At 37.2% G+C, this 9,376-nt stretch overlaps 2 protein-coding genes across 2 annotated transcripts in view; one reads left to right on the top strand and one right to left on the bottom strand.

Moving 5' to 3' along the window:
- Positions 1-2,887: 2,887 nt before the first annotated feature.
- Positions 2,888-3,781, bottom strand: CAPZA3 (capping actin protein of muscle Z-line subunit alpha 3). The gene has a single exon (XM_054816969.1). It carries the CDS (start codon positions 3,779-3,781, stop codon positions 2,888-2,890), a length of 894 nt encoding a protein of 297 aa, XP_054672944.1.
- Positions 3,782-4,116: 335 nt separating this feature from the next.
- The window catches only part of PLCZ1 (phospholipase C zeta 1), a 53,556-nt gene continuing 48,296 nt past the window's right edge, over positions 4,117-9,376 (top strand). Inside the window, exons 1-3 of the mRNA XM_054837226.1 lie at positions 4,117-4,130; positions 4,763-4,886; positions 8,450-8,684. Coding sequence (XP_054693201.1) covers positions 4,117-4,130; positions 4,763-4,886; positions 8,450-8,684 — 373 coding nt within the window. The remainder of the gene's footprint in view (positions 4,131-4,762; positions 4,887-8,449; positions 8,685-9,376) is intronic.

Genomic DNA, 9,376 nt, shown 5'->3' with positions numbered 1-9,376 from the left:
AGGCACAAAGCAAGTCTTTGACAGTAGATAGTTGTGATTGTAAATAGGTAGATATAGCTTCAATTGTAGATATTCTATACTCCTGGCTGCAGTAGAAACCTATTGTAAGATATAGTTTGACAACTTTAATTTTTGTTTTAGTTATATATGCCTATTCTTCATTTCTTTTCTTAAAATACAGGGTACTGATGCCACAAAAAGAGATGGATTCACAGAGAGCTGTAAAAATGTGAATGGGTTTCAAAGCAGTAGACAGAAAAGGAGGGGGATTTTAGGAATAAAGATAATGTGAGTTAGAATGTATTCCCTATACAACAAAAAAAAATCTTTTATGGGCAAAAGAGTAATAAGTTGCAACTAAATCTCAAACATATTCAGAGTCACAAAAGTGTATATGTAAAAGTTCAGTAAAGTTTTCAATGGAGTTGTACACCTTTGCTTTCTTCTCATAATGTTTATTCCTCCCCAAGTTTCAACTTTCCAAAGAAAAAAAAAATAATTCCAAGCCCATCATGGAGAATGTAGAGGGAAAATTGACAAAGCCTGTATTGCAATTACCTTTTCCAGATTAATTTCATAGGCCTTGCAAAAAATTAGTGTTTTCAGCCAAATCAGAACATTTACTCTGCCCAAACTCCATCCCTCTGAGCAGCTTTTGTTGCAGATTATGGTATCACAGATTCTCTTTTATAGAGAAAGGAAATTAAAGGAAAATGGAAAGTTCATAAAGGTAGATGGATAGGGAAGATAGGAAAATGTCATATATATCCATCTCATAAGGGACTGATCTGGTAGAATAAATGTTGAAACTGAATGTCATCTAACTGCTTCATCTTTTCCATTGTTCCCTACTGTTCCTTATTGTTAGCTCATGTTCAATATTTGTGTTTGAATAAAGTGCTTTTTTCACAATCCAGAATTTCTAGTGCTATGACCCTGTTTCTGTTAGCATTTAAATGTATGTCCAAAATTTCATCTATAATTCTGTATTGCAGACATGAACTACACTCACAACAGGCCATCTTCATTATAGCAGCCCTGGGTTGTATAACATTTTTAATAAAATTACTCTTTTCAATAAAGAAATAATCACATATTCAAATAAATACCATGTAAAGACAGCTGCTTGCTCTTTGAATGGTCTCCAGCAGCAACATAGGCACTAAAAGGGCTAGATTGATGTTGGACACATCTCAGTAGCAGCTGTGGGGTGAAAAAGAGAATGACCCATAGGTAATGCAGTTTTCTGTGAAGAACCGAAGGAGCACAGAAAATGCTCTCCGTGCTCCTTCCTTCTCCCTCTTCAAGTGCATGGTGCAGATTCTCTAACAAATGGGCATCTGTAGAAGGCATTGTCAAGGGACATTGTTACAAGGGCAGCAGTCTGCCTGCTGCTTGCGGGAAGGAAACCCTGTGCGATGAGTGCCTTTCTGCACATAAATTAGTACAACACTCCCAGAATCTTTGTGCTGAGTGACTATAAAAATGAACAACCAGATGAAAAGTGTGCTCTAGTCAATGCAAATCTGAAGAAATTCAGTGTATATCAAAGGAAAGATTTCATTTACTTCAGTTTCATTCAAATATTGGCAACACTACAACCTCGTCTTCTACAATAAGTCTTTATAAATTAGTATGCTTTTAAATAAAAATTGAGCATATGACTTTGTCATCAACAATATAGAATGATGTAGAATGATGGTTTTTATATTAGACACCTTTTTGTTATTGGTTTCTCTGGGTGATTAATGATCACATCCAGATGTATACAGTAAGGAACCTTCCATATCAGGTGTGACTACAGAAGAGTAATCTGAAGATGGCATTTTCACACAATGTTGGTTATGTCCTAAACCATAACAATGCATAGTTCTTTACTACTACTACCTTTTAAAACTGAGACAATGAAAGCAATCATGGCCAGTCTGAGTACTGAAGTTATAAAGCCACTGATTGGTATTTCCAAAAGGGCATGTTCAACCCATGTGGCAATGTAATTGCCACCAGCAGCAATGAACAAAAGCAAAATCTTATGCTTACATTCAAAACATCTTATATTTGTAAGAATGTTTAAATGTTCATGTCACTATTTTTAGAAAGTTTAGTGTTTACATTATTGCTTAAAATTAAACTTTGTTTCTAATAAAACTCTAATTAAAAGGTATGTTTACAGAAAACAGCAAGCGTGGTAGGCATTTCATTTATTGTAATAAACGTGTTAGCAAAAGTGTCACTGTCATAGTTTGAAAGTAATACAGAAATCACATACATTCCTTTGGCATTTGTAATAAACACTGGGAGAAGGGAAGTAGCATTGCTTTATTCTGTAATGCTGCAACACCCAGCATACACTCCTACTAGTCAGTCCTGAAATAGCTTCTGTACTAGCTATAAGAAATTTATTCCTCCTGTGTACTGATCTCCCTTTGTTCTTGTGACTCTGTTAGGGATGTCTCTTGTGCATAGAGAGAGGTACGCACAAGCAAAGCCTGAAGGCTGAATTTTCTGGGTTTCAGTATCAATGAAAAAATCTAGAAAAAATGCCTCAATATCTTTGCCAACCTACCTTACTGATTTCCGTATAACCAATGCTACATATAGGATGAAGTTACATAAGTAAATATAATAGTGGGTAAAATTACAAAGGAAAGTAAGAGTTTGCTTGCTGGCTCACCGGTACCACTGTACTGCCTTTGACAGTGACCATTACAAGTACCTCTAGAAGCAATTGAAAAGTATATGAAGAAAATAAAAAACCCACAGCAAATTATTTTCAAACTGGTGATTGATGACAGTTTCTGCACTCTCCTGAGTAATCCAGAAATAAATCAACTAAACACCCTCATTTTGTCTTACTTTTTTTTTTTTTTTTAATTAGGCCACCATATCAAATAGTGTGTTTCAGTAAGCATGGAAGCACTTCTGTTTTGGAGACATTGGTGTTCATATGCTGATCATTCAGTAGTTTATTCCAGTTCATAAAAGTGCGAGTAACAGGGAGTTTCCTTCGCAGATATTTCTCCCATATATCCTCTGACAAAGCCTGAATGTTTTCCAGGATAGCAATATGAAACTTGGTGTCCTCAGCTTTGACAAATCTCATGAAATCTGTGGCAAACTGACTTCGGTCTATCACATTTAGAGTCTCACTTACAGACTTGCTGACAGTTACATGGAGGTTGGCATCTCTGAAGTAGTGTATCTGGACGAGAAAGATCCCTGTAACCTGCGTGGTAAATGGAGTGAGGGCGAAAGTCCAGTCTGACTTCCAAAGGCTGTTCCAGTGATTTGAAGGCTGGTACTGATGAGCCTCAATGCAGGCCACAAACATCTGCCTCTTCCCCAGGCTTTTTCTGAACACACAGCAGTTCCCTTCAGGAAAGTGGCGGCTCACATAGGCCTTCAAGCCCTTGTGGAGGGTCTCTCGCCATAGCTCCCCTTCATCTAGCATCACACCGTGCAGCTGTGGTTTGCTGGTGACCCCGCGTAGGTGGTCAAACTCAAAAGAGAATTTGTCCTGAGGGTCAAAGAAGCGGTTTCCCCCTAAGTTGTTGTAGCGGGTCAGTAGAACAGTGCGTCTATTTATTTGGATGGGGGTGAAGTTGTTCTGGTTGTGACAGGCCCCCATGCGGGCAGCCTCCTGTCTCATCAGCTTGTCATCTCGGACCAGAGCAGAGATATCTTGGACAACCTGGCCAAACTCCCCGGGAGGAGACTGGCGCAGTAGGCTGCAAATGAGAGACACCTTCTCCGGCTCACGCAGCTCCTGCCTCGCACACATGCTGGGGATGAGGGCTATCCAAAGGCCGGGAGGCCGCAGGCATGGAGAGGGCACAGGGGCCGCTGGAGGGAAAAGGCACAAGATGGCAGCAGGGTAAGGGGAGCAGTGGTGGGAAGGGGCCTGCGCTGGGGACCTGCAGTTTGTGACCTCACAGCAGCAGCGCTGGTGGGGGGCTGAGCGTGGAGGGACTGGGCCGAGAGGGTGCTGGGCATGCTGGCAGGGACATGGCAATGTGAGGGTAGGGAAAGAGCCCTGCCGGGAACTGGAGCAAGCTGAGCCAAATGCTGCCAATGCCACCACAGTGAAGAGACCAGAGCAGGCGATGCAGAACTGCCATGGAGGAGAACAGATATCCTCCTCCTGCTGTACCACCTCCTCCTTTTGCTGCTCTACCTCCTCCTCCTCTCCTCTCCCTGCCCTGTGACGACCACACTTGTGTGACCTCCCCCACCTGCATCTTTCCCCCCAAGCCTGGACCCTGCCTGTGCACCCACGGGACCCCCCAGCTGGGTGGCAGGGAGGGTCTGGGGCAGCCAGTCCCATTCGATCTGGCCTGGTTGAGGCTGGCTGGGTGGGTGCAATGCTGGGCACCCTCACCTCGTTGATGCTTGTTGGCACTCCTCTTCCCGCCATTCCTCACAGCTGCTGAATCTCCTTGGTCTCCCCACATTTCCCTCCTCTCACTGCGCCCCTTTCTTCACTCTGACCACCCCTTGTTTTCCTTCACACCCTCCCCTTCTCTTTCTCTGGCCCTTTTTGTCACTTTTGCCCTCAGAGTCTCTGGGCGCAGAGCAAGAATGTCTTCCTGTGTGCCTCAGAGCCTGCTGCGTTATCAGAAATCAGAAGACAAGGATGTTCCAAAGTATGAGAAAAGCAAAGTGCAAGCTTTTTAGGTTTATAAAAATTAAACTTCTGCCCCTCCTCCCCCTGTTAAAAGGCAATGACATGGGCCAGAAGTTTCCTTAACGTGATCTCTCATACGTGGTTTTTGTCCATCATTCAGAATGAGTTCAGGACTGGGAAGATTGATTTAGATAGCACAATGAAACTGCTTGAAAAACTACATATGCCTTTTGATTTCGCACATGTGAAACATGTTTTCAAGGTGAGGAATATGTAGATAAAGTAATTAAATACATTTAGAAATCCAGTTACATAAGTACCTTGTATTTGCTGACTTTTTAAAATTAATGTCTTGAGAAGTGAATTTCATGCTAGTTGGGTGTGCAAAATCAGCAAATAATTTGCCTCGTCCAAGTCTTTTGTTTCAGTGTATAAGAGATAACTGAGTGGTTGCATTACCACCATCTCTTCACCACACCACAATAGTGTAGGGTGATGGAAAATATGTAGATTTTGATTCCCAACCTTTTTGTAACAAGGCCTCCCTTGAGAAAAATTAAAATATTCTCGTTTCATCCCATCCAGCTGCTTCTGTGATCAAGTTAATGAGCCCAGACATGCCTGTCTGGTGCTGGGCAGAGCCATTAGAGTGACTCCCTAAAAATCCTTTTGCCAGGAGGACAATATGAAGTTGTCTGATCTGCTCAGGCTTCAGGTCAACATAGGTCCAGCAGACTTGTTTATTTAATTTTCCACTATGCCTCTCTTTTGAAGTATTTAAGAGGTGTGCCCAAATGGATGGGAATTGCACTCTAACCTGTAGGAAAGGATGTGGCCATGAAATATCGCAACACTTAAGAGATTTCCATGAAGGTCGCAATGATATAGCTAGAAATTGAACTTGCTAATGAGTTAATTCAATGTAGTTAAGCAAACTACCATCAAGTGGATGTGGTCCCAATAAGCAAATACTGCAAAATTGAGTGCCTTTGGACATATTAGGTTTTCGTTTTCTTCAAGTGTCCTCTAGTAATTACTCAAAAGATGTATGCATTTTCTTTTTAGCTCATTTTTTTACCAGAAATAGCTGTTTGGTAAAGCTGTTTTCCTAAGGGAATGATGCCAAGTGGCTATATATATGTGTGATTTCTTTGAGAATTTTCTAACCAGCTGGCTGATTCTGTTCAGATTCGACAGAGGACAATTAACTGTGGCAAGTCAGAAACTTTTAGGTCACGTCATGCTGACAGGCAGGCAGAGGGAAGGCATTAAGATTTCCTCACTCTATCTTGTTCCTCTCTCATTGTTCTCTGCCTTGTAGAGCCAAGGCAAAACCAGCCGCGTGAACTCAACCCTTGCTGAAGAGACTGCCTGTGGTTTTTGAACCTGCACTACATTGAAAGAATTGTCAACCTTGAGAATCTCATGAGAACTTGAAACTATTTCCCATTGTTTCCTGTATTTTCCACCTACTTTACTTTCTGACAGAAATTTGAGAGTGATGATCAATTGTGGGTAGACAGTAATTATTTGAGGAAGTGACCTGCATAGAAGAAGTCTGATCTAGTTATATTTAACAATATAATATACTCAACAGTCTGATCTAGTTATTTGTAGCGGTACTGTTAGGTATTCTTTGCTATTTGAGAGAGATTTGAGGGGTTTTTCAGTAGTTTTGGGGCTCAAATTGTTCATCAGTATAATAGAATGTAAAAATGCAAAGCAATCTGGAAGGAAATCTTACCGGTATCATTGTCAGTAAGTATACATAACAGTTAATTGAATGGATATACATGGCAAAATCAATTTTCTAGGAAAAACAGTTTTTAAAGAATAAGCTGCTTTTTTTCTTGTATATTCTCTTTGAATTTATTTCATTGTAATGCTCCTTTGAGCAATATCAGAATTATGGACATTAAGATTTTAAGGAATAATACATTTTCATATAATTCCTCTAAGTCTTTGTCAAGACACTTCTTTTTCTGAATAGTAAAGATTTGATGTGCGTTAAGAAAAAAATACTAAAAACCTACCAACAAAAATTTTATAACAATCTTTTTTTATATTGACATGATTTTCATAACTTTAATTTGAAAAGCTCCCCTGTGCAGTATTATTGCCTATATTTCGTCAAGAGGTAATTGAGATAGAAAATTTAATTTTTTGCCCAGCTTCACTTTGTGCCAATACCTAACTGAACATCTCCCGAGTCCTGATAGATTGTTTCATTCCAAAATAAGCTGGTATTTTCTTTTTCTATTTAACAGTTATGAGTAAATTTGCAGTTTTCTTAAAGATGTTAGAAATTAGATTATGGATATCAACCTTATATGTGGGATTTCTCAAGCAGTAATGAAATACATATTATTAGCATTTGTATTGAATTATTTTCTTACTGATGTTTTTTGTTAAAAATTATCATTACAAATCTCTCTCACAAATTCAAAGCAAATACTTAAAAACTGATTTGTAAATTTTTTGGCTAGAACTAATGAAATTTACTTTTGTGCTCGTTTTGGTTATCTAATGTATTCTTTTATTGTTGTACTTATTCAGACATCTCTTAGCAGGAACTGTACTTGCATAGGAAGAAGCTGGTGATGTATCATTAGGCTTTTAGTTTTTATGGTGTCTCTTCAAAACTAATCTAATTTAGTAGTAATCAAAATTCTTCATCAAAGAGCAGCCAGAACTTGTAAGCCATTTTATGTTTATGGACATTTTTGGGGAAGCTCTACAAACCATAGTAGATGCCATGTTATTAGATGCTGAAATTTAGCCTCTTTGATACTCTCAGTTTAAGAAGCCAACAATTATGAATTTTTATGAGCTTACAATGATAATCAATGAGGCAATGATTTGCCATTTCTTTATTATTTTTGTGAGTAATTTTGTCAGTAATTTTCCAAGCTTTCTCTTAATTTGGCAACTTTTAAGAATAATACAAGCTAAACTGCTAGAAATATCTGCATTCATATGCACAATTACATATTTCACGTACAAAATTTTAAAGGATAAATTGTTAAGCCTGAGAAAATGTAAATGGCAGAAATGGTTAAAAAGTATTATTCTGCTCAAATTCTTTTGCCCTTTTCATTGTTTTTTGTGGCTTTTATACTGAAATATTAATTAATGTGCTAACATTTTGTAAGCTCTGTTAAAACAAGCTTACAGTTTAAGAATTCTGACAGTGTGAATAATTAATCTGAGTTAAACATTCTGGCTTGTTAAGAATAGAACATGATGTCACAGGTTATTATAAAGTATCTTCTCTCCAAACTTTAATAGTGCTTCTTATCCGATGTATTGAAAGATTTGGATCTCATGATAATTCATGAGATTCATTATCATCTTTTTTTTTTTTTTAGATTATTGTTTACTGTATGTTGTATGTAAATTTAGCTGACAGTGTTTACAATATGGTTTAAATTGCTGTTGGAGAGGTATTATATTAGATATATTTTCCACTCAATTTTTATGCTGCAGATTTATTTTACTGTGTGGCATTTTAAAGGTGTTACATAATGTGTTTTAGTATTACATATGTGTTATATAGAAATCTATTGTAATTACTTAGATGCTAATTATGTCATAAAGTACATTTTAATTTGTATAAAATATTTTTAACACACAAAATCAAATCTAACAGTTGATCTCTATATAGAGATAGAAGAATATAATTTGATAATGCATTGCAGTCACTGTTGCCTAAAGTTTTCTCTATTGTTCTCGCTCTTATGATCAGTTATAAAAGAGCATTTTGTGTGTATCTTTGTATCATTGCATATCTTTGCATTGACGGGTTTGATTTTTTTTTTTCCCCAGAAAACAATTGACAAACGGAAGATACATATGATTAACATAGAAGACTTCAGGGCAATTTATCGAACTATTGTACACAGACTTGAATTTCAAGAACTTTTCCGTATTTACTCTCAGAATGGCAAAATTCTAGCTGACACTGAGCTCACTGAATTTCTCAAAAAGGAACAATATGAAACTGAAGCTTGTGAAACAACTGCTTTAGAAATTATTTTGAAGTATGAACCCATTGAAGAAGGTATGCATAGTTTAAGCGCTTGATTTCTAGCTCATTTATTGTGCTTCTGTCAGTGACTGTGATTATATTTTGAATACTCATCTAAGTATGCAAATTGAACATTTGAAAGAAAAAATAATGTAAGCATTTATATTATATTTATGTATGTTGTATAATATATTTTGTAAGTGCTTGTACAAAATGTTGATTTTTTGAAATTCAGATCTTTAAACATTGTGAATGTAGTAATAGGAGAAACCATTAATGAAGCACAATAAATTTACACAGCATAATGCTCAGTGACAGCATATTACGTTACTTACCAGATTTGTCATTCTTTCTTCTTGTTGCAACAGACTGGTCCAAAACCTACATGTAGATTGCTTCAAACAGATACAATTTTCATATAGTAGATGAACTAATACAAACTGCACTAAATCTTTTTAATGCTCACTGAAACATGTGAATGACCATTATTAGGAAGCCAGACTGAAGTTTTTTGTTTATCTAAGTTTTCAAAAATAATTTTGCATAATTAATTAAAGGAATATAAATATTGCATTGCAAAGATAAAAAAATAGCAATTATATTTTGTTAGCAACTGGTCTGTTCAGCACAGAATATTTGTCTTAGAGGAAATCAACCATTAGTAAATCGGTAATAATGGATGAATTTTATTTTTTTTAATTTTCAGTATTAAAATATGAAGACTG

The sequence above is a fragment of the Grus americana genome, chromosome 1 (assembly GCF_028858705.1).
Source record: "Grus americana isolate bGruAme1 chromosome 1, bGruAme1.mat, whole genome shotgun sequence".
Lineage (NCBI taxonomy): Eukaryota > Metazoa > Chordata > Aves > Gruiformes > Gruidae > Grus > Grus americana.
Note: the sequence above shows the minus strand (reverse complement) of the source record. Positions and strands in the feature narration are given on the sequence as shown.

Excerpts from the sequence above, each read along its gene's own strand:
- CAPZA3 (XM_054816969.1), bottom strand. The coding sequence starts at position 3,781 with ATGTGTGCGAGGCAGGAGCTGCGTGAGCCGGAGAAGGTGTCTCTCATT.